Here is a 21534-nt window from a genome sequence, read left to right as displayed (position 1 = left end):
GAGGTCGGTATTTGGGTTTGTCAACACCCGTCGTTGCCCCACCAATATCTGCTTTCGTCCTCCGCTCGGTCCTCGGAGTCAGAGACTGAAGGATCAACACTCGTTCTAGCGTTGACTTCATCTTGGTGCGAACGGTCTGCTGCGAGCGTAAGCGGCAGGGCCTTAAATAACGGTGCATATGAATCCAGGAGAATGATATGAAACCAGCCTAAGTGGATGCAGGGAAAACCGCGCCATCATGAGACAAAGCGCAACACCAGCAGAGACAGGACTACTGGCTCACCGTTATGACAATCAACACGACCATCAATGCACCCTCGGGTACAGCGCTTGGATGACTGCGCGCATCCTGCGTCAAGAAGAACAAAGCAGCAAGGCAGATCTGCTCCACATACAACCCGACAAAGACATGCGTGATAGCCTTCGGGAAGAACAATCCGCCCGTATCAGTCGAAGGAGGCTGATCCAGCACATACAAGAACAGGTATTTCCACGTCTGGTACAGCAGGAAGAAGATTGCACATGCGAGACCATTGATGAGTGGTGAGATGACGGAGTATGCCACCGTTATTACCACGATGAGCGATACTGAGGGAAAGAGTGTCCCCCATTGAACGTCTTGAAGTGTATGCGTGATCGCGTAGACTGATCGTGGTGTGCTTCCAAGAAGGAAGAGTTTAACGTAGTAAATGATTAGGGGAACCAGTTGAAGGAGACCTCCGGCTATACCGGAAAGTTGCAGCAAAATATATCTACCGTGAGGTTCGTAATCTAATTCGAGGTCTATTTTGACGTTGTGAGACTCACGTCAAGAAAAAAGTGGATGCCCCGGGAAGGTTATTCGCAAGTAGAGTTGGAGCGGAACCGAGATTCTTCGCAAGGGGTGCCAAAGACTGGACAAGACCAGCCGAGAGTGTCACAATCAGGAAGGAGTGCTGGGCAAATGCAGATTACTCTTCAGAACCAATACCGATTGCTCTCAGGGAGAGAAACTCACAATCACTTGGAATGTAAAGAAACGTGTCATAAGGGATAACTCAAGCCCAGTTCGGCGGGGTATACCCTCAAATTGAGCGAGCACTGCAACACGCGAGAAAACAAGTCGCCCAGTTAGGCCTCTAAACAGACGTCGCAACGGGAGAACGGAGGGAGCTTACATCGTAAGATGATCGGCAGTAACATCATGAGCAATGCAAGTAAAACAGGGGGAATGATGCCCGAAATAATGCCAATCACAACTACCCGCAACAACCACCCCAGAAAACATCAGCTCAACGGCAAGAGAAAGATAAAAATTCACAACCCACCACCCGGTAAAATGACAAACCCAAGTCAACCACCTATACTTCGAACACAACGAATGCACATCGACACAGCCCCAATGAACGCTACCGGAAAAGCCCAGAGTAGGATCAACCCAGCGGTAGCCGTATAGCTGATGCCGGTCCGAATCTTCGCCTCGTAGGGGTTCATATTCAGATTACTCCAGATGACATCCTTGGGGGCCACTTCCGTGTACTTCGCAGCCATTCGATAAGGCTCATGATGAACGAGTGCCTGAGAAGCTATATGAGCTGCGATCTGTTCGTTGAAGAGCACAAAGGCACTATTGAGACGCGGGTACATTTCAGTGGATGGTCGAGTGGCATTTCGGAGGCCATTCGGTTGCGACGCGGTCTTGGTGCGAACGAATAAGGGCATTTAAACGAGAACTCTCTTCGCGGCACCATTGAATCGTGTCCACTTTCTCCCCCGAAGAATGGTAAAGAGAAAGGAAGCCAGTGGAGGAAGGAGAGTTTTAGTCTGTGCGTAGGACGTTTATTGGCAGGTACGAAACGCTCAGCCAGAGAGAGGGGCTGTTTCTCTGCATCTTTTGGACTGCCTGGAGAAAGTGCAGAGGCCCCACCCGCCGTAGGGGATTGATCGGCGACACTCGTCCCCCTTTTAGCGAGCCCCTTCCTCCTCTTCCTCTCCAGCTTGGCAGCAATATGCATCAACGTCGTCTCTGCACTCTCCAATTTCGCGATAATGTCCAGTCTCTCGTCAAACAAATCCGGCAAATCCCTCAGGTCCCTGTTAACCCACACTTTGTCCACCCCCCCAGGAAGAAGAGAGAACACACTTCGGATAGCAAGCGGGTGGAGATACTTGGGGGGACACCGGTCATCAACATGGTTTTAGCTTGGGGAGTGGCCCGATGCCCAGGATCAATCAAGTGCCGTTGACGTACGGTGATGAAGTGCCTCATTTCCTTCTTGAGGACGTATAGTATCCAAAACGTGAAGACGTACGCGAGTGTCAAGTGAGCAGCATAACGAGACTGGTCAGTTCTAGATATATTTCCGAAGGTGAATCGATCGAGTCCAGTCAGGCCTTCGTGCCGAACAGAATTGATAGGTAAAAGAATCGTCCAACTGAGGAACCAGATGGGGAGGAGCATCTTGACCATCATTCTCAAAAAGTGCACGAAGACATAGGCATCTAGGCCATTCTGACGCCGAATGTCGTCAGGATCCAAGTTGTAGATTGCTATTGGCCATGAAAGGAAACCAGGCGGGAGAGGTGGCGCACGTTTCCTGTGGAAAGTAAGGAGTTTGAGCTTAGCACGAAAGGCAGATAGTAGCTAATGGGAATCAGCGCACGAGAGAGGCGGAATGAACGTCCGTGGTTCATATATGGTTTTGAATTTCGCCCTCAACACTGTGAAGGCGACGATTTCTGCCAAAAATACCGCTACAGGTAGGACAAGTGATAGGGAAATGGAAGTCAGCCCTGGAACCTTTTCAAATCCCAAATTCAACATACCGAGATTAGTTACTAGCGCGGTGGTAAACGTTGCCACTGACGCTGTTTGTGCATTCCCGATAGTGGGCCTACGCAAATGAAAGATTGGTGAGGCAAGAGCGGAGATCACCAAGGAAAATGAGCAACATGTTGTCAGTGCCCTGTCAGGTAACCAGGAAGGCGGCAGGGGAATGAAGATATGGTCGTGATCTGGCTCGTCCCAGAGGAAAATGGCTACAAAGAGGAAGGACTTAGTGAGGAGTGATGTGCAAAAGAGTGATAGTGGATTGAATTACGCGACGCCACCCACCGCTCCACCACCATTTGCACGGTTTGAATAGTCTCACGTCACCACGTCGACTACTATACTACGTGTGCTCACTGGTCGTCAACACTGACATAGGCAACTTGTCTGGGTATTCTGAGGCTGCTGGGCCAATGCTGTGCGGTCTCGGCCTCAACACCCGAACTTGAAGGAGCTCGTTCTGACTGAATTGAAAGGAACCAGTATGTAAATTACAAAAATTCCAAATCGCGGCAAACAGGGTTCTGTCTGCTGCGGTTGCGCTGAATCGTTAATACGTTACTCGCTAGCTGACGCTGTACTGTGGTTTTGGCTTGACTATGTGAGTCCACTGTCAAACGCATCTCGGGACGGCCTTTCCGTACAGCATTCTTCTACCCAGCCGTACCGTTTCGCACTATGGGGGCCTGGTCTGGCGTCTCTAGTGCTCCTGCATTTAGGCAATCTGTTTGGACTCTGACGCGATTCACGATGGCTTATATGACGCATGGAGGAATTGGCTATCTAAATCTAGACTGTTCAAGGATGGTGGTGACATGTCACAGAAACGGCGCATATTGGCGGCCTCGTTTATGTGTGGGCTTGTGGTCCTGTCACCCTCAAAGGGAAAACTCCCTTAAAACAACTTTGACACAGAACCGCGTTGCACATGCGGAACAATCGAATCCCCCACAGCCAGGGCTTCCGATGAGCGAGCAGCCCAGCAACGTCACTTGATAGACATTTGACGCGAGCCGGAAAGGGCCCCTGGAGATCGTGGCATATTCAAATCGAATAATTTACCTCTGTGTACTCGTATCGGGAACTCCTCATCCTCACGCTCGCCTGAGCGCATAACCAACTCCTTTGTTGCAGGGACTTCCGTTCGATGGGCCTCTGCCATGGTTTTCGGTGCAATGGTGTCATCAAAGCTCGTTACGAGATCACAGTGCTCCCTCGGCTAACCTCAAGAACCGATCTTCTGCACGGGTGATACATGTATTACTTGTCGCTCTTGCTCGACTTAGTTGGCATATCGTATGAAAGAAAGTAGTTCACAATATGCTCTCTGGAGTCCCTGCTCGTCAAGAGTCTCGTTCAACTCGGCAATAGTTTCTTCGATCTTCTGCTGCCAACTTGCTTTCCTCTCTGAACCCGCTCACGATACTCTTCAGTTTTTGAAAGTGCTTCCCACAACCCAACTACAAAAGGGTGTAGCGTACCCCTAATGTATGGTTGTACTCAGGGATCAGCAATACTAGGATGGAACGGTCTATTAAAATGGATTGTGTGCAGCTCTTTCTTCATGCGTTAAAAACCCAAGCCATGCCGTTCTACAGACGACATATTGGCATGCGTCCCAAGGCCCTGCGCGCTCCAACGGAAGTCAAGCGCCCGCCACTTTGACTTGAAGTGCTTATTCAGAATCCTTGCTGATGCACTGGTGAATCTTTCAGGCTATGACCCATGCGAAGTAGCACTTTCCGGTCTCGAATATTTTCCAGGGTCATCAAGAGTGCCCGAGCTGAAGTAGGGAGATTCATCCGGAGCCGGAATTCCAACATCCCGAACAGCACCTAGATTCGCTCCCTGGAGGTTGAAATTTCACAGACCCGAGACATTTTCAGGGACTAGGACATGGGCGCCAGATAAATTATTCTTTGGGAGCTAAATGAAGCGAAGGGTCACCTCATCACGCGAAGGAACCGATGTTCGAAGCTTCGTTCGACCATTCTGTACCGGTCGGCATATGGCGGAGCAATGGGTTGCACTGTACATAATCAGTACAAGGCTGCGCGATGTATCTTGCCAGCTCTCCGACCGCTATCTGCCGGTGTCCCATCCATCCACCTTTTACCATCTCTTCTTGCAGTCGCCGGTATCCACATTCCTCGAGTCGCAATCACCTAAGTTTGAGGACCGAAGTCCCGGATGAAGAGGGTTAATCGGGCAGCCCACTAGGCCTTGATGCTGTTGGAGATTGCCTCCTGAGCGACGGTAGCAATGGTGCGTAGGGCCAGAGGCGCTAAGCACCCATCCGGACGCCGCGTGTCCGGACACCTAACCTAAGGTGTCATCTGCAACGGCTGTATGAAGAGTGACAGTTACGAGTATTGCATATTCGTTATCACCAAGTTGATGCTGTACACAAATTCTTTCCAGCTTGACTGTTGGCGTCCTTGGGCAAAAGGCCGATTCCGTCTTGCTTTGGTAACCCGAGTGAAGGGCTTCATATTCCCCTTCATGCACTGCCATAAATGCATCGATTCCTCGTCGGGGATGGTGACAACTCTCCGCCGGTTGCGTTTTCCGGTCGTAATCATCGAACATGACGATGGCATTCTTCTGGGCTATACGCCGGCCTAATTCTCCATCAAGTGACATGTCATCTGCTTCATGCGGTTCATCAATGTAGATCTAAACGAAGCCCCGTGGATGCAACTTGTTAAGTGCAGGGGACTGAAATGGTCCCGTTGGAGATCAAATTGGTTAATACAGGTGATATGGCCGTCCCCCCCAACCCAACCCACGAATGATCTGCCTTCCCAAGATCCTATCTCGAGAGCTCTGTGCGTGGATGCGGTGACCTGGTGGATCAATGATTTCCATGATCGTTGAACCAGTCCTGAGTTTCAGTGAATTCGTATTTCGCCTTCTGCATTTGTACAGTTAGTACTGTAAGTGTAGCGTGGGCTTCTCACTATGAGTCGCCATGCTGGTACGGCAACTCTCACTTGACACTATGTTGATTGCTCAGGCGGAAGAACGGATTTAATCAATCCTTTACTTCAATTCTTGTTCAAGCGATAGCGATTGGGGCATCAGCGACATAGCCCCAGGCGTTTCTCCTCCCATTGTGAAATCCACGGCAACCAGACCATTGAATCCGTTTTGCCTCTCAGCACCCCTTTAGTCAACGCACTGGGTTCCATGATCAACTGATGTGCTCACTTAAGCATAGAGAAAAGAAACGACGGCATCCCAATGATCCTCGAGATCACGCATCCCAGGATCGTACCTTCCTTACGATGCTGTCTGCTGAGCTACGAAAGCTGAGAAGCACTAATGAGACTTCAGCACCAGGTATGACAAGCGGAGTTCAAGTTTCACGATAAGTCCGACACACAGGGGCCCACTCAAATGGAGACCAATGCTCGCGAAAGGAACGGAACCGTGCTGAATCAATCTTGAGAGACAGTATTATGCTTCAAGCGATTGTCCTAGCCTGATACCGCTAAACATAGCCCCTAAACTAGCGGCTCCATCCCGCGTCTCAGTCTCAGACACTGGGTGCAGACGGCGTTCGGCATTTCCCCGATCTGGAGGCCCAACTGTCGGGGGTTGATGGCCTAACAACTCGCTTCACATCCAGCCATACAGATTTGCTTGACCTGGCCAAGTTTCATTCTGGAATGTCCCCCCGCGAGGAACGTACCTGTGCGCTCAACAAGGAATTTCTTGCTGAGAGTAAAGTGCATTCGGGTGCAGGGAATACTGGGAGGCAATTTTCTGGCGAAAAAACCCAGGGTTGAGAGGTGGAAAATAGCCTAACTGCAGGAGACGTGTTCCGACAACTATATCTCTACACAGCGTAAGCAGTACCCAAAGTTTTATATTAAGTATTCGTGGGTGAGTCCCAAATCGTACGAAATATTCTTCTCGTCCACTCAAATATTTCCAATGCAGAGTCCCTAGGTCTTGTGATTACAAGTTCAGTGAGGGTGGCTATTACAACATAAGTGACTGGTTTGACACGTTCTTTTCCATCGCTGTCGGTGTCTGGCATCGCCTAGCCAACATCTCCTAGTATCATTGGGTGATGTATACAGTCAAGGCTCATCCCATGGGGCCCATCTCTCCGGCATTTCCCACCATGTAAAGTCATGCATCGCGACCTTTGCGGGGGGTTGTGACTGCCATTCTATCCGTTCTTCCTCTGCTAATTTCTCCAGGTTCTTCGCCCCAGGTTTCCCAATCCGCTGGTCTGTTCGATAAGTGTCATAGTTCTCCACGGAATAGGCGACGCTGGTGCCACTGTCCGTTAGTCTTAGCTTTAGTGCCCAAAGGGGAAACTCACCGAGCACGAGATGCCAATAATATTTTTCCTATTCCCTTCTTCCACATATCGACGCTCGTTAAATAACACTCAGACACAATATCCGTTGGCTGCTTGATCTCTCCGTTCTCGTGGTGGTCACTCAGTCCCATTCTAAAGCGAATGTCGTGTTCAATGAAGACACTAGAGTCGAAAGCAGCCATCCCGTTCCAGCAGGCGAAAACTTGTAGTGGCATCAAGTTTTCGAATCTATGACGATCTTCCGTTCTGTCAGGCAACGGTGTTGGTGCAATCTTCTCATCAAGACTTCTAGGGTCTCTGAAGTATTTGACGAGGCCGTCGTGCTCGTACCACGGGCTAGCATGCACAACATACTTCAGTGACATATAGACTTTTCAAATGAAATTTTCCAAGCAGCTTACTCTCCGGACATCGCCCGCAGCACCCATCTGTCATACACTATTCGTCCACCCCAATCCCAGTCTACAGAGCAAGACTCATAAGCGCCTTGCTCCCGCCGCTGGTAAAGAACTTCCAAGACATCTGCGGCGCAGTAGATGATATCATTCATAAACAGCACTTCGTCAAATTTTCTGCCCGGCATCGCCTTTTCAATGGCTCCAGAGTATAGAGGTGCAAGGGCCAGATTCCTAGCGATTGCAAGTGCCTCGATCCGATGGTTGAAGCCCTTATCAAATGTAAAATTCTTCCCCTCCGAAATGATCGTGTAGGAGGTCCCCAAGTTGTCCAGGATATCCGCGACTGGCAGTGTCTTTATTGTTGATTCAGTCTGCGGAGGAATGATCAACTTACGAAGGACTAGGAATTGTTGGGTGGCATCTTCACTTCCATTCTCGTATATAGACACATGAATACTTGAAGGTGTCAGGAACTTTAAGACTTCGGGCATTTGCGAGATGATTGTTGGAAATGTTTGCGCATTGTTATGGAGATTCATCGCAAGGAAGACATTCTTGCCTGAGTTTCTGAGCGATGCATATCTCATTTCGTGCCATTCCTGAAACTGGCAGGTTGCTCGCGAGAACGGGGTAAGAGCCCAAGCTTTCCGCTGGATCTCCGCAACTCTAGTCAGGTTTTGAAATGGATGACGCCGAGGAGCTCGTAGTAATTTGAGCACTTCTGGCACCGCGTCAATAGAAGGCAAAGGTCCCGTGTCATAGTTTTCAAGTTCGTAAGGGGTTGTTTCAGGGAGGGGATCAACGATCATCCTATGCCTGGCTTGCCAGCCGAAGGCAGAAAGAAACAAGATGCACGCGATGAGGAGTAGACACCCGACCCTCAGATATCTTCGTTTGTTATTTGCTACCATGGGTTTCACTGACGCTGGCAACGTTGGACCTGGCAGAAGTGTATAAGGAAAAGCCTTCCAAGTTGAATGACTGTCCATGACACTATTTGCAAGAAGGGGGAGAGGCAGACACATGCAACCCGCCATGCTGTATTTAAGATTGCTCGACATCAGTACCTCCAGAATCTTCACGCGCCGCCAATCCTTGTTGCCCGCAACAAAGACCTACACATCGGTTATGCGGCGGATCCCCTAATTCAGACAACCCAGCCGCGGCCGCTGGGACATCTATACGCGAAAAGGAAAAAGGTTACTCGAATAATGCTGCAGTCTCCAATTAATTGGAAGCTATCCCTCGTGTGTATTCTCGCACGTACTATCTTGATGGCGACATTCAATGTACTTGTTCATCCATCAATGTCCGTCACAATCAGCTTCTATAGTAACTGCGCCAGGCTATGGGGTTCCCCTCAAGCTGAATAACCAAGCTTGCTGCCGGAGCATGTTCGATAGTGATATTGATACATACAGCGAGGGACCAGAGGGACCGCCTCTCGAACCTGCCCTCCTGACAGGCTCCAATATATGGGGGGCTTTTGGGGCTAACTAAGCGGCAAAGATCAATATTTCCGCTACAGCCATCTGCTTACACTAGCAATTTTCCTCCGTTCTTTTTGCATAACATTCCACTGTATGATACCATTATACTTGCTAGATATTAACCAAATTGGCTTTGTGATTGTTGTGAGAGACGCTGAAATGTGCATTTTTAGCAACTCAGGGAGCGTCCTCATAGCATCTTTGGGGGCGGCCAGGGAGAAAACGCCGAAGTAATATGCGCTGCATACAAAGAGGGTGGCAGCGCAGTAACGGAATATATATGAGCCCCAATTGTAGGCATGACTCCAGCTTCTATGGTAAACAAACAATATATAGACCCCAATTGGCCAATTGGGCATTGTACTGTACAGTGGGTTGTAATAATATTGAAACACAATTCCCGGTCCTGCAAATTTTTGCCCGGGACTGAATTCGTTTTCTGACAATTATTGCCTCCAATCCATGTTCGTGATGCACATATTCTGTTCAGTGATTGTTACAATCCTCCCATGGGCTCTCGTCTGCATGTCCGATTCAATATCGGAAATTGATCTGCCATGCTTTGCGCATTTCATGCTCTGATGATAGTTCTGATCCGGACGAAGATGACATCCGGCATTCCCCTCCTCTGTTTCCAACCTATTATCCGGATCGAAAGATCACCATTCAAAGTTCCGAGTCTGCATTGCTCCGTCTTACTTCTGAAATCTCTACCTCTACTTCTCCATCTGAAGATCCTTAGCAGCGTTTGACACGCTTTCCAAACCTGTTCGTCTCTTGTCTTATGATATACATTTACTCCAAGGCCAATGTCCCCTAACCGCACCTCCCCTGGTTACAAAATATTATGTTGTGTCACGAAGGAGCCACGTCGTCGATACGTCTTCCTCCAATGTCATGCTTCGTATTTGCTGCAAATGTCTTCGTTCTTTAGAACGTTGTCATATTCCTAAAATGGCCATAGCTAACGATTAATATTTCAGACCCATTCTGGAACCTTGCTGAGTTGACTATCATCAAAGAGGCCCTGATTGCGCGAAAAGTTGGATTGCATGTCCATTTGCGCGATGATGTTTTTTTTTGTCCACTGGTCATTCTATTGATCCTCCTCCAATGTTTCCAATCCCAGCCTGATTGAGCGAGTGTTCACAGCACTCCCTGTGCACGTTATAGCTGGGAACTCAAAAGTAAAATGGTGGGTTCTGCCGCGTCAGGCGGCGCCCAGCGTCAGCAACTGTGTTGTTATGTAGCTCTCAGCAGGGACTCGGGGAACAACGACACACTGATATTGTAACCGCACAGCGGTATAAGTAGTTAAGGTAATAACAGATATCAGACAAGAATAATAAGGGAATGAGATACGCGCAAGCGCTACATATGGAACGCAGTCAACAGTGAGACACGCAGCACATGGGGAAGGGGTATCATATCGGCTAACCGATATGGGCATGACATGCATACCGGCGCGTCATCATGTCTTGCTCAACCAACACTCCCCCTCAAGTCATGACGTCGTCCGTTAGTGAAGAAACGAATTTGGTGAAAATGGGGTTTGGAAGCGGTTTAGTAAAAATATCAGCTAAGTTATCTTCAGATCGGATGTGAAAAATAGAAATATTTTCACGTTCGACGTGGTCGCGAATAAAATGATGACAGATATCGATATGCTTACTGCACGCGGCCATGGAACTGAGGGTCGCGCCTCGATTATCGCTGTTGAGCCTGAATGGATGTGGGGCCTTAAAACCTAGTTCCGCCATAAGCATATTATGCCAAAGTATGTGCCGAACAGCGTGGCTGATAGCAGCATATTCGGCCTCCAACGTAGAAAGGGCGATAGTGCCCTGCTTCTTCGACGTCCACGCAATCGGTCCACCAGACATAACAAACACGGCACCCGTGATGGAAAAGCGGTCAAATCTTCTGCGTGATCGGCATCAGCGAAACCTTCAGCAACAAGTCCAGAGTTAGACTTTGCATAGGTGATACCATGATTGGTAGTGCCTTTCAAGTACCGCAGGAGGCGTTTGACAGTGCTGATGTGGTCAGGTCCATACGATGCATTAAACTGGGCAAGATGTTGAGTGGCGAACACGATGTCGGGTCGGGTGTTGATAGCCAGCCACATGAGTGAACCAACCATAGTGAGATATGGATAATTTGGACGGGGACCGGGGAATGGGGAAAGCTTCCTCTTGGGCGACATGGGTAGATCTTCGACATTGCAGTCGACCATCCCAGCCCGTTCGAGGACTTCGTGGGTATAGGACGATTGGGAGATGGTGATAGACTCGCATGTACGATCTCACGTTTATCCCACAGGGGGCCCTTCCCTGCATTCCCCACGCTCGGCCGGGCAAAGATGAATGAGGGCTCGCGTATTATGATATGCATGGCAAACTGTGTGCAACATATTTACATGACTGTTGACCTATTCCTCATCCTCATCGTGGTCATCTGTGCCTATGCCTCCGTAAGTCCGTATCACCTCAACTACGAGATTCGCACCCTCCTTCAAGTCATCGATTGAGCCAAGAACCTTCTCACGCTGTGGTATTTCTTTTCGAGGAAATGACGTGACGAGTTTGAGTTTCCAATCATGAGTATAGCCAGTGGGTGGTTGGTCGGGGTCCGAGTCTCTAGGTTCGCTCGCGGGTACAAGCAGGGACTCCGCAAACGTGTAGACAGCCGTCACATCATCCGTAGGGGAGAACATCCTTACTCCGCGCCGGCCATCAGGTAAGCGCACACCAATACGGATACCGCCTGATGGCGGCTCGGGTGGGATGAGATGCTTTCTGGCATACCTCCTCCATAACAGAAGCTTCTCCTCATTGCTTGCTTTCTCCTTCTCTGCCTCTAAACGGGCTTGTTTTTCCTCCGCGGCCTTCCGTTCTGCCTCTCGCTTTTGCTTCACGCGCTCTCTATCACGGGCGGCAGATTCAGCAAATGCACGATCCTGTTCTTCACGCAGTTTGCGTTCTTGTTCTCGATTCCAACGCTCTGTGCGGAGACGTGAAAGAAGAGGGGTAACACGGGGAAGGAGGGCAGTGGTAATATGTGCTTGAAGGGTCTGAGCTGATGTCGTGGTAGAAGGTGGACCTTCGTGGCGGGAGAGGACAGTGAGACGCGGGCCCGACCCTGACGGAGTCGAACCACCCACATGAGCCGGAGTGGGGTGGAGGGAGACAAAGCCTACGAACGGGTAAGTTGTAGCGCCAAGTTTGATGGAGGCTGGAGGGGTGTTGTATCAATATATACCATCAGAATCAAAATTCCCTCACCTTGATACGCATCTCTATCACGTATATCACCTCCCCAGACGACAAAATTATTGTCTGCAAGTGTTTTAATGAAATCTGCGTCCGTAAGGACCATCCTGTTGCCCATGGGAGTTAACACACAATGTAGCCGGGAAAGTAGGTGTCTGTACCTTCTGAACTCTGGGATGTCATCATGCTCGCTACTCAAGATGATGGCGCATAGGACTCGAAGTTCCCTTTCTGCGGTCCTCAGTGCTTCTTCGTACGAGCCAATGAAAAAGTCGGGTAACAGCCTTCCAGCAGCTGCAGCTTTACCAGCTAGTGTTGAGGAGCCAGCGACATTTTCTGCTGCTCCCGCCTCGGCTGCATTGGCGTGGCTTATCGTCATCGCACCTGTCTCATCCTCAAGTTCGCGAACAAACCTGTCAGCGGCAGCTGCTGGGTTTTCAGCGAGCATACCACGCCCACCACGAGGCCCCCGGGAGCCGCGGAGAGCTGGGCCGTTAGGTCGAAATAAGTAAGGAAATATTCCTACGAGGGGAAAACGTATTATTCTAAAGATGAATTGAAGTATGTTGGTAATGAGGGTAAATGGGAAAGCAACAACATTGGCGAGATTCAGCCCTGTTTGGTGTGTCCTCGGGTACACGGGTCTGGTGTTTCGTGCTGGTGCAGAGTTTGAATAAGGAATCGACTGCGCGGAGTCGTCTATAGATACAGGTTGCACGGGGGACATCGAAGGACCTGCTTGAGGCAGATCGTCGTCGAAGAAAGCCTGCGCGGCTTTCTAAGCAACGTCATTCGGAGTCAGCTGACGGGGACATTGTCGCATCCATGTGCCAGATACGCACCTCCACGTTCCATCCGACGCTCTCCAGAACAGCAAGTTCACGCTCAGGATCCTCACCATTCGTTATTTGACGAAGATGGTCAAGGGCTGCCTGCTGGGCCTCTGTAAGATCCGACATGAGGGACCAAACTGTGTGACAAGCGGTCGGCAGCAGTTTGAGCAGGCGGTCAATTCCAGAGCGTGGGAATCCCCAATGGACGAAAGTGTCTACAACCCGTAGATGATTCAAGCCCATTGCGGGGAATTACGCACAGCGCTTCAAGTATTAGCCTATATATATATGGGAAATAATGATCGACCTCAATGAAGTTTCCGTTAAACCAAGCCATTTGTCCCATCCAACATCTCCAAATCCCCTTCATCATCACTAATAATCACCAAGGGTGGCTGGGAAGGCGCTTGGACTACTGGTGCCTGACTTGGTCGAGTTTGAGCTGCCTGAGCCAGCTGCTGATGCTGGTTTGGACTAAGTGGTGAAGTGGCCAAATATGTCCCCACCTGCTCCATCTCACTTTCCTGGTCCTCGTCATCACTCTCGAACATTGCCCCAGAGGCATCATCACCTTCCTGAGCTTCGGCTTCAGATTCAGCAACAGCAACGACGTAGGCAGCCTCGTTCAGCTCCTCGTTGATCGTCCCGTCACCGACACGTCTCTTCCAGTTGTACTTCTCCGCTAGCATACGGACAGCCATGTTAGCTCTTTCCACGCGGTAGTCGTGTTCTTTCCGTATCGTGTCCATGTTGGCAATGACCTGCTGGTCAGTTTTCGGTTCGACGCGATTTGATCCACCCATCGCAGCCACCGTTTTTTCATCTGATTCTAAAACTTCGGGAAGGCGCATCATACGAAGAAGGGAACTGAGTGCGTTGTCCATTTGGCCCTCAGATATAGGCTGAACAGGGTGCACAGCAAGTGAAGGCAGTGGGTTCTTCATTTTTCGGCCAGTGGCTGGATTCGTCGTAGCAGCCTGAGATACAGATAGCATTAAGGAATGTGTTTGGGTAAGGATGACATTGTATTTGGAGAGCAGTTCAGGCCTGCGGTTGTCTTTCATCGCCAATAAAACCCTCATGCTTGGATGTGGCCTCACCATGGTAGCATATAGGGTTGGTTGTCCGCATGGATCGAGTACTGAAGCGTTCTGATCGACTCTATTGTTTGATTGAGTTTAAAGCGTATGGACTCGAGTTGTGAAGTAGGTAAAGATTCCATGGGAGGGGTAGTTCAAGTTTGCATCCGACATTTGTGACACCAACCGACAATGTTCCCGTTCGTCCTAGCCCGGACACTTGTAAAGCGCGTAGCAACTCATGCAGTAAAGGCCCGATTCGTCCCTCCATTTCCACCCACGGCCTTGCCAAATGCTCAATTCATTCTTGATAATGGGCTCAGGGCATGTAGGTCATGATAGATATCATTGGATCGCCTAATGTTCATAGGATTCATATCAGCGTTCGCGACCGCGACAAAGAAACCTTCAACCAAATCTTCCACAACGTCCAGCGTCAGGTCATCTGCAACGAAAGGCTCGTGTCCAGCTATGGTTCATACGCCGATTATGTAAATTGAAACGCGTTCGCAACTCTTAGGAACTGCACCTCAGAGAAAGGTGACTGCGTCCGTGAGAAAGCTTGCTGCTAAGAAGGCTATTGAGCAGAGACGTAAGTTTTCACAGATCAAAGTTTTCGTATAAAGCTCATTGCTCTATGTCATTCAGCGGTCAAGCACAACGGCAAAGGTGCGTTGAAGAATCGGTGGTAGATTGTTCGTTCATGTAGAAGGCTTACTGAAGAACATTTGCTTCAAAAGTAGGCAAGAAGCCAAAGATTGGTGGGTCGTTCGTTCATGATATCGATGTCGCTAATTCCTTTTCATATGTTGCAGTCAGGGAGTATACAAAGCCGCCCAAGAGGCCCTTGACGCCATACGTACGCTTCCTTGGGGACCTACAAAAGGATGCACCGAGGCAAAATAGTATCGAGGGAAACATTGAATTTATTAGAGAGACCGCGCAAAGATGGCGGAGCCTGAGCCCTGCAGAAAAGCTCGTGCGTTCATTAAGTGTCGTCATGGCTCATCTACGTTTGCTCATAACCATTGCGTGTCTTAGCCTTATGAACGCGAATTCGCTCAGGAGCGTGAGAGGCATATTCTCGAAAGGGATGCGTGGATAAAGAGCCTATCTCCCCGGGGGCTTCGACAGTATCGTGCCGCTGTACGCAAACGTCACATAAAGGCTCGACCTAAGGATCAATCTGGGAAACCTCTCAAACGCGCACCCTCTGCCTACAACATCTACTCGAAGGAGGCAATAGTGAGGAAAAGAAAACCTGGTGAGAGGGCCAGCCAGTACCTAGCCGAAATTGGCCAAGAATGGAGACATCTCAGTGAAGCTGAGAAGGCGGTACGTATAGTCTCAGCCACAAGAGCCATGGGACTCACTGGGTCTTTGGTTCCTGATCGACTGATTTCTTCGTTCAACAGCAATATGAATCTAGGGCAGCGGCTGGAAGGATTCCTTACAAACAGGCTAAAGACAAACGCAAGGATGAGACGCGTGCAAGGTTCTATGAAGTTCACAAGCTCAATACTTCAACGGCCAATCGATAATTATTACATTCTTATTTATTTCACGCTTTTTTGGCACCGCTGCGTGCACGGTATTGTTTCGTACTCGCTAAAGCATAACAGTGATAACCTTCCGGATTTAAATATTCATATGTGAATCCCGCAGGACCTTGCATTGTAACAGTATTGAGCCTTGGGAAGATGGCTCGTTTCTTCGCGGGCATTCGCTGGTTTCACATGCGTGCGCAAACCCAAAAAGCACGATATGTCGTTATTCATACTGTGCTAGATGAATTGTCTGTTATCACGCAGGTTGACTGTACTATATAGCTAATCGTTAATTTCTGCGATCGCCTTGAAAGCTTCGTAACAACTAAGAATAGTACGTCTGTTGTCCAATGGTTTCATGCCTTCACTCCAACGACGGTGCTGTCTCGCAACGGGCGCAAAACAAACTGAAACTTCAGTGCGCTGGGTGGGAAACCGACCATGGCGAAGATTGAAAACCAGGTCCGCAGTGACGGGAACCTTATAGAACGTCGGGGTAGTGCCCACCATAATGATGCCAGCCATGATCTACAAGTGATTAGTGTGCATGGGAAATGGTGGAAGCTGGAGTTTACCTTCTCTTGGAGCTCAGGTAAGCCACTGGCTCTCCTAGCCTCGTTATTGTACACAAATGCAGCGATGCCTTCGACAATGAGTCGTGCCTCTGTGTCAGCGAAAGAGGAATGCTCCCCATGACGTTTGTCTTCTTGGACAAGGAGAAGTATATGGTTGCGTAAACGATCGACAATGCAGACGTCTGTCTTGGCATGTCTAATTTCACCGCAGATGGGAAGAAAGAGATCCTTGCGGGTACGAGCGTATCTGCGACGACCAACGTAGCCAAGAAGTCTAAACAGTTCAACCATAAAATCATCTACAGCGGACTCTTCACTTTCACGGGCAGGAGGAAGCATGGCGACATCGAGAAGATCGATGAGCCTGGCATTCTCATCGTTCATCATGTCATCGGCCTCATGAACGTTGAGAATCTCCTCTGGGACTCGAGGCTCTGGAAGAACAAGTATGCCGAAGAAAGTAGCGGTATCCTGGGGTGTCACGTAGATGTTATATGCATCAAGATCACCTTGCGTCCAATCGCTACCGGATTTTGCTGAGCGGATGAGGTTCGCCATTGTTGCCGCTTACATAAGCCATCTACCAAACCCTCACAGTGGTTATAGATCGATACATAGCTGAAAGCAGTGAACAGGGTCGAAGGGAGTGGAAAATAAGAAAAACAGGGGTGTCGCTTGCCGGGATAAGTAAACGATTGATAGAAAAAAGCAGCCACTGTGGCCTCCATTATCTTAATCAAATAAATTGGCAATGCGGGAGACGTCTCCACCATCTCCACAGGGTATCCAAGCGTTGAAAAGCAACGTTCCGATGATGCAATACCGCGCTACTATACCACATTCATAGCCGATGTCCAGGTACAGCCCAGAAGAGCATCGTCAACACCACAACACCAAGCAGCACCAAAAACATGACCCAAAGCGCACGACCCAGGAGCAGCTTGTTGACATAGGGTTCACGAATGCGGATGGCGCGGAATGGGGTTGTTTCAGATTGACCAAGGAAGACGAGGATAGGGTCAAGTTCATATTGATGGGAAACTAAGAAAAGGACGGCAAGTGCAAACGGAATAAAAAGCTGTATGCAACAGATGTAAATAATGGCATAGGAGTCATAAAATCAGGAAAAGTACCCACAAAAAATCGCTTTGACTTTGGCTTCACGTCCAAAAAAATGAGGGAAAAGGCGGTGGCGAGACCCACCCAAAGGACAAGTAAACCCACACAGAGCCGAACAAGTGCTCCAACAGGTGTCAGGTTTCCAAAAGCTTTTGCCCGTAAAAACCTGGGGAATGCGTCTTGTTCCATCGCTCGGAAAACATACTCCTTTTGCTGATGGAACATGTCTGGAACCTGAGCGAGTGCGCTACTCTCAATCTCGTACTCAGGTAAAGCGGGCTGAGGAAGTGAAGCGGACGAGAGAGGGAAGTTGTGAATGCGAAGAGCAGCAGGAAGGTAGATTTCTTTTGGCGCGCCAGGAGCCAGGTAGCGAAGGTAAATACGCTCAGCGGAAGCGATGAGGTCAGTGCGCGTGATAGCTGAGTCTCGAGGAATAATGGTCGGGGCCCGGGAGGCACGCTTGCTGAATGATCTGCCGAGGGAAAGGCGACGTGCTGAGAATGAGGTTCCGCTCCGCTTGGGCTGAGTGCCGTCTTCTGCCACAGCGAGCTGAACGTGTCCTTCAGTCGACTTGCGCGTTTGTGTGGTGGGGGGGTTAGGGTTATGAGTTGCACTCGTGGAAGTAGGCGGACGAGGCGAGACGGAGCGCGTATAGTCGCGGTTTGCTTCAGCCGCTTTCTCCAGATCGCCAGCGGAGCCAGTATCCCTCTTAGTCGTGGCAACAGTACCATAGATAGAACCCCGTCTCCGAGCGTACTCATAATACTGCGGCCAATCCTCTCTGATCGTGCGACCTGATTTGCGGACGTCCTTGAAATACGCGCGGCAAAGGTTTTCATGTTGATGGACATCGAGCCAAAAGTCGAGGACATCTTCAGCGCTTTCGTGTTGAAGAAACAGACTTGCCCCGAGTAAGATGTTAAGCATCACCACGACATTCCACATTTTTTCTCGTAAGCAACTCACTAGAACATGAACAAATCGACAGGGGGACGTGTCTTACGGAACAGGACCTATTGACATTATTGCATCAGCAAATGATTGTCAACACGGTCATCACGACAGTATAAATGTACTTCATCGAAGGAAGGAAGTCTATTTTGGAGGTCTATGGACGTGCGCTCATCTGCCCCGCGAATGGCAACCTTTTCGGTCATGGCGAGAGGGCGTCGAACGAGGTGTAAGTGAGAACGAACGTCGCTTCAAGTTGGCTGGCTGCAAAGACAAAATTTGCTTCCGGCATCGAAATGAGGGCCATGAAAGGCGAGTGCAAGGACTCTGGCAATATCGATCCTAACATTCCGGTCCACCTTCCCCCTGCTCAGGAGTGATTGTGTCATGGTGCGGCGGGGCTCTGAATCTCAATAGGCTGCCATCACTCAATGGCTTGTGTTCACAGCGGTGATCCAGCAGTCAAACAGATTTTAGTTCACATGAACGCGTCAACAAATCCTGAAAATCACTTCATTGTCCAGGATCTTGACGATACGCATCTCCTCATCAAGGCCGATGTCGTCAATACTGTTTTAAAGAACTTGGAGGTCGAGGTGAGCATGGCCCCCCATTGGGTTTCAAGGAACCGTTCCGCTAAAGTGGCGGCACTGCATGGGCCAGTTGGAGAGGAACATGTTTACCACTGATATCCTGACCAAATGAGAGCCATCTAGCATCTGAGAGTTCGCAATGGCCGTCACCACCCATACAAAAGCTAATTCCTGATACTATAATGACAACAACGTTGCGACTTTCGACTGGACATCAGACACTTTAAGATCATCTAATTCAATGTGTTTCTCCATGCCGCGCTCTGGGATCATAAGACAGACGGGTCAATCGTAGGATGAAAGCGAGCGGGTCCGTAACCTCACCAAATCGTGCAAAAACTCTAGCAGGCGTCCCTCTGGCCTCTCGGATCAGTATTGGTAAATCCGGGTTTGCCTTCTTCAACGTTGGGTAAGCCGACAGAATGAAGTCTCTAAATCCGGGAGGTCGTGAGTTCGTACAATCATTGCCATGAGATCGGGTGCAGCACCTTGTGCCAGCAGAGGCTGGCGACGTCTGGCAAAATAGGACACGAATCTCCCGGACAGCAGGTGAAAGGGCTTTCGAAAAGGCCGACATCCTTGCCTATGTTTTTGTTGTTGGCAATGGCCCAAGAATCCTGTCACGTGTTCATGGTCGTAATAATCCCCGACTCTCTGGCTCTGACTTCTCATTCTCATCATTCCCTTCCTGGACATCCCTTTGGCCACGCCCATTCTCAAGGGGCTATATAAGCCGCATTTTTCCCCGCTAAAAACCGCAATTCGCTTCCGATATCAAGCTCCGTCCTCACAGGTCTTCTCTGCCACCCAGTTAACAGTCAGCGCGATGCCTTCTCCTGCCCTTCTTCGCCTTGACCAGGGAATTCACACACCGTCGCCTGGAATACCTGCAAGACAAGTATCGAATGCAAATGTCGTTGCAGATCCATCTCACGTCCAGAGTTTAACCGCCGCTTTGACGGGAGTTGAGGCAAGTAAGCAGCTTGCAGCTTGGACCGCAGTCGATAGACATATAAAGAGTGAGCACAAGGTAAGCTAGAAGGCTCAGTATGTTTTTTGGGTGCGCCATTAATTTTGAAATAGGTTATTGGGATTGGATCAGGTGTGCACTGATGCGCAATGTATATGTCGTCCGTTCTCTGAATCTCAGATTTGCAGGCTCAACCGTTCCATACGTCGTTGATCGTATTATTTCCCAAGGAACAGAGCTAAACAGAGAACGCGTCTTTATCCCGACAGGTCTATTGTATCCAAGATCCGACCCCAAACCCGACAACTGACTGCCGCCGTCCTCGTTACTACACAGGGTTCCAGTCGAAAGAGCTCATCGTCAAAGGAGGCCTCAGACTAGGCGACGTTGACCAATATCCCACGATTGATGTCACTATTGATGGCGCCGACGAGTTGAGTCCATCGTTCTTGGGTTATGACTCATAATGACTCCTTATCAGAGTGGACGCTGAGCTAAACTGCATAAAGGGAGGAGGTGCGTGCCATCTTCGCGAGAAAGTACTAGCCGAGGCTGCCGAAACGTGTGTACATCGGCCATCCCTCTGTTACTCGCCCGTACTCAACCCTCCCTCTCAAGATTTATTGTAGTGGCGGATTATCGCAAGAAGTCGAAGACTCTTGGCAGCGCAGTACGTATGCTTCTAAAGCCATTCTAGATCCTCGCATTCATCGGGATCTTGCAGTGGAAACAAGGCATCCCGATCGAAGTAGCACCGTTCGCGTATGCTAAGCTTCTACAAAACCTTCACCGTTTTGGTTCTCCATCAGCCACACTGCGAATGGCAAAAATGAAGGCCGGGCCTGTAGTGAGCGATAATGGTAACTTCATCATTGACGCACCCTTTGAAGAGGAGTACATGAAACATCCTTTTGAGGTGAATTGTGTTTTCTCATGGGGAAGGGATACTTACCTACAAGTTTTAGTTATTGTCCCGGATAAAAATGCTCACAGGTGTTGTAGAAGTGGGACTCTTCTGTGGGATGGCAAAGGCGGCCTATTTTGGCGAAGCTGTACGATTCATTTCTCATTTGCTTCGCCCATTCTCACCCAAGCTGGGCCTTCACTTACAGGACGGGAGCGTAACAGTCCGTTTACTCGACCCCAGCGCACCAAAGGACGGGACATTCCCCGTTCGACCAACGCCCATCGACAAACGGCTCGAGTTCGTCGACAACTCTGAGTCACCACAAACTATTGCTTCCTCTTCATTCCCCGAGAGGTCCGGTTGAAGAAGACGGTGAGGGGAGTCGTAGATCTTGAAAGTATGCCCTGCAGAGTGGGCTGGCGGGTGTTGTACCAGTGACGAATCTATGTTGTATCTTCAATACGGAAGTGCATTATTCCGACAACCTACCCATGTTTACCAGAAAAAATCATTGTATTAAGTAGAGATGTCCAACAGCAACCATCACGAACCACCGAACGAACTGGGGGGTATGGTAGGGAACACTGGGATGGCGGAATTGAAATCAGACGGTTAAGTTAGTGGTGCACAATAATGGTCAGGCATTCACGAGCGC

The 21534-nt window shown here is 49.5% G+C and overlaps 11 protein-coding genes across 11 annotated transcripts; 3 read left to right on the top strand and 8 right to left on the bottom strand.

Annotated features, from left to right (window-relative positions):
* Positions 1-42: 42 nt before the first annotated feature.
* EI90DRAFT_3078614 (uncharacterized protein) lies at positions 43-3264 on the bottom strand (the record flags this gene model as incomplete). The annotated part of the gene is made up of 11 exons (XM_039061785.1): positions 3081-3264; positions 2932-3018; positions 2643-2803; positions 2551-2576; positions 2088-2529; positions 1817-1976; positions 1356-1677; positions 998-1080; positions 808-935; positions 316-752; positions 43-208 (listed from the first exon to the last, which is right to left on the bottom strand). Coding segments are annotated over exons 3-11 (1925 nt in total), but the record flags the coding sequence as incomplete, so codon positions are not given.
* Positions 3265-5032: 1768 nt separating this feature from the next.
* EI90DRAFT_3078611 (uncharacterized protein) lies at positions 5033-5859 on the bottom strand. The gene is made up of 2 exons (XM_039061784.1): positions 5803-5859; positions 5033-5723 (listed from the first exon to the last, which is right to left on the bottom strand). Exon 2 carries the CDS (start codon positions 5450-5452, stop codon positions 5129-5131), a length of 324 nt encoding a protein of 107 aa, XP_038910761.1. The 5' UTR covers positions 5453-5723; positions 5803-5859; the 3' UTR covers positions 5033-5128.
* Positions 5860-6756: 897 nt separating this feature from the next.
* Positions 6757-8704, bottom strand: EI90DRAFT_3078608 (cryptococcal mannosyltransferase 1-domain-containing protein). The gene is made up of 4 exons (XM_039061783.1): positions 7938-8704; positions 7547-7886; positions 7146-7481; positions 6757-7093 (listed from the first exon to the last, which is right to left on the bottom strand). Exons 1-4 carry the CDS (start codon positions 8602-8604, stop codon positions 6898-6900), a joined length of 1539 nt encoding a protein of 512 aa, XP_038910760.1. The 5' UTR covers positions 8605-8704; the 3' UTR covers positions 6757-6897.
* A 2760-nt stretch (positions 8705-11464) lies between these two features.
* EI90DRAFT_2937890 (uncharacterized protein) lies at positions 11465-13264 on the bottom strand (the record flags this gene model as incomplete). Its single annotated transcript, XM_039055189.1, has 4 exons — positions 11465-12267; positions 12318-12412; positions 12467-13083; positions 13148-13264. The coding sequence occupies 4 exons, from the start codon at positions 13262-13264 to the stop codon at positions 11465-11467; spliced, it is 1632 nt and encodes a 543-aa protein (XP_038910759.1).
* Positions 13178-14809, bottom strand: EI90DRAFT_2494684 (uncharacterized protein). Its single transcript, XM_039053122.1, has 3 exons — positions 14597-14809; positions 14239-14545; positions 13178-14185 (listed from the first exon to the last, which is right to left on the bottom strand). The coding sequence occupies exons 2-3, from the start codon at positions 14358-14360 to the stop codon at positions 13462-13464; spliced, it is 846 nt and encodes a 281-aa protein (XP_038910758.1). The 5' UTR covers positions 14361-14545; positions 14597-14809; the 3' UTR covers positions 13178-13461.
* EI90DRAFT_3157839 (uncharacterized protein) lies at positions 14463-15969 on the top strand. Its single transcript, XM_039066145.1, has 8 exons — positions 14463-14546; positions 14600-14674; positions 14738-14809; positions 14866-14886; positions 14958-14978; positions 15033-15196; positions 15259-15552; positions 15633-15969. The coding sequence occupies exons 1-8, from the start codon at positions 14510-14512 to the stop codon at positions 15756-15758; spliced, it is 810 nt and encodes a 269-aa protein (XP_038910757.1). The 5' UTR covers positions 14463-14509; the 3' UTR covers positions 15759-15969.
* Positions 15970-16046: 77 nt separating this feature from the next.
* Positions 16047-16897, bottom strand: EI90DRAFT_2937936 (uncharacterized protein; the record flags this gene model as incomplete). The annotated part of the gene is made up of 2 exons (XM_039055193.1): positions 16047-16292; positions 16340-16897. The coding sequence occupies 2 exons, from the start codon at positions 16895-16897 to the stop codon at positions 16047-16049; spliced, it is 804 nt and encodes a 267-aa protein (XP_038910756.1).
* A 283-nt stretch (positions 16898-17180) lies between these two features.
* Positions 17181-18615, bottom strand: EI90DRAFT_2937921 (regulator of G protein signaling; the record flags this gene model as incomplete). Its single annotated transcript, XM_039055191.1, has 4 exons — positions 17181-17417; positions 17477-18359; positions 18425-18471; positions 18535-18615. The coding sequence occupies 4 exons, from the start codon at positions 18613-18615 to the stop codon at positions 17181-17183; spliced, it is 1248 nt and encodes a 415-aa protein (XP_038910755.1).
* A 166-nt stretch (positions 18616-18781) lies between these two features.
* On the top strand, positions 18782-19210 carry EI90DRAFT_3078598 (uncharacterized protein). The gene has a single exon (XM_039061782.1). The coding sequence runs from the start codon at positions 18841-18843 to the stop codon at positions 19096-19098; it is 258 nt and encodes an 85-aa protein (XP_038910754.1). The 5' UTR covers positions 18782-18840; the 3' UTR covers positions 19099-19210.
* Positions 19180-19579, bottom strand: EI90DRAFT_2937844 (uncharacterized protein; the record flags this gene model as incomplete). Its single annotated transcript, XM_039055187.1, has 3 exons — positions 19180-19265; positions 19327-19433; positions 19491-19579. 3 exons carry the CDS (start codon positions 19577-19579, stop codon positions 19180-19182), a joined length of 282 nt encoding a protein of 93 aa, XP_038910753.1.
* A 249-nt stretch (positions 19580-19828) lies between these two features.
* EI90DRAFT_2937881 (ribose 5-phosphate isomerase A-domain-containing protein) lies at positions 19829-21243 on the top strand (the record flags this gene model as incomplete). The annotated part of the gene is made up of 8 exons (XM_039055188.1): positions 19829-20032; positions 20086-20104; positions 20161-20241; positions 20309-20405; positions 20454-20534; positions 20591-20642; positions 20697-20888; positions 20938-21243. 8 exons carry the CDS (start codon positions 19829-19831, stop codon positions 21241-21243), a joined length of 1032 nt encoding a protein of 343 aa, XP_038910752.1.
* Between the last annotated feature and the right edge of the window lie 291 nt (positions 21244-21534).

Source organism: Cantharellus anzutake, assembly GCF_015039405.1.
Source record: "Cantharellus anzutake strain C23 chromosome Unknown EI90scaffold_75, whole genome shotgun sequence".
Taxonomy (NCBI): domain Eukaryota; kingdom Fungi; phylum Basidiomycota; class Agaricomycetes; order Cantharellales; family Hydnaceae; genus Cantharellus; species Cantharellus anzutake.
This window is presented reverse-complemented; position numbering and strand designations above follow the sequence as displayed.

Bases quoted from the DNA above. Each gene is read 5' to 3' on its own strand.
- EI90DRAFT_3078611 (XM_039061784.1), bottom strand. From the start codon at position 5,452: ATGTCACTTGATGGAGAATTAGGCCGGCGTATAGCCCAGAAGAATGCC.
- EI90DRAFT_3157839 (XM_039066145.1), top strand. From the start codon at position 14,510: ATGCTCAATTCATTCTTGATAATGGGCTCAGGGCATG. The intron at 14,810-14,865 runs GTAAGTTTTCAC...TATGTCATTCAG, and splicing joins GAAGGCTATTGAGCAGAGAC to CGGTCAAGCACAACGGCAAA. The intron at 14,887-14,957 runs GTGCGTTGAAGA...TTGCTTCAAAAG, and splicing joins GGTCAAGCACAACGGCAAAG to TAGGCAAGAAGCCAAAGATT.
- EI90DRAFT_2494684 (XM_039053122.1), bottom strand. From the start codon at position 14,360: ATGGAATCTTTACCTACTTCACAACTCGAGTCCATACGCTTTAAACTC. The intron at 14,186-14,238 runs GTGAGGCCACAT...AGACAACCGCAG, and splicing joins CAACCCTATATGCTACCATG to GCCTGAACTGCTCTCCAAAT.
- EI90DRAFT_3078608 (XM_039061783.1), bottom strand. From the start codon at position 8,604: ATGTCGAGCAATCTTAAATACAGCATGGCGGGTTGCATGTGTCTGCCT. The intron at 7,887-7,937 runs GTAAGTTGATCA...AGACACTGCCAG, and splicing joins CCAACAATTCCTAGTCCTTC to TCGCGGATATCCTGGACAAC. The intron at 7,094-7,145 runs GTGAGTTTCCCC...CAGTGGCACCAG, and splicing joins TTATTGGCATCTCGTGCTCG to CGTCGCCTATTCCGTGGAGA.
- EI90DRAFT_3078598 (XM_039061782.1), top strand. From the start codon at position 18,841: ATGGCTTGTGTTCACAGCGGTGATCCAGCAGTCAAACAGATTTTAGTT.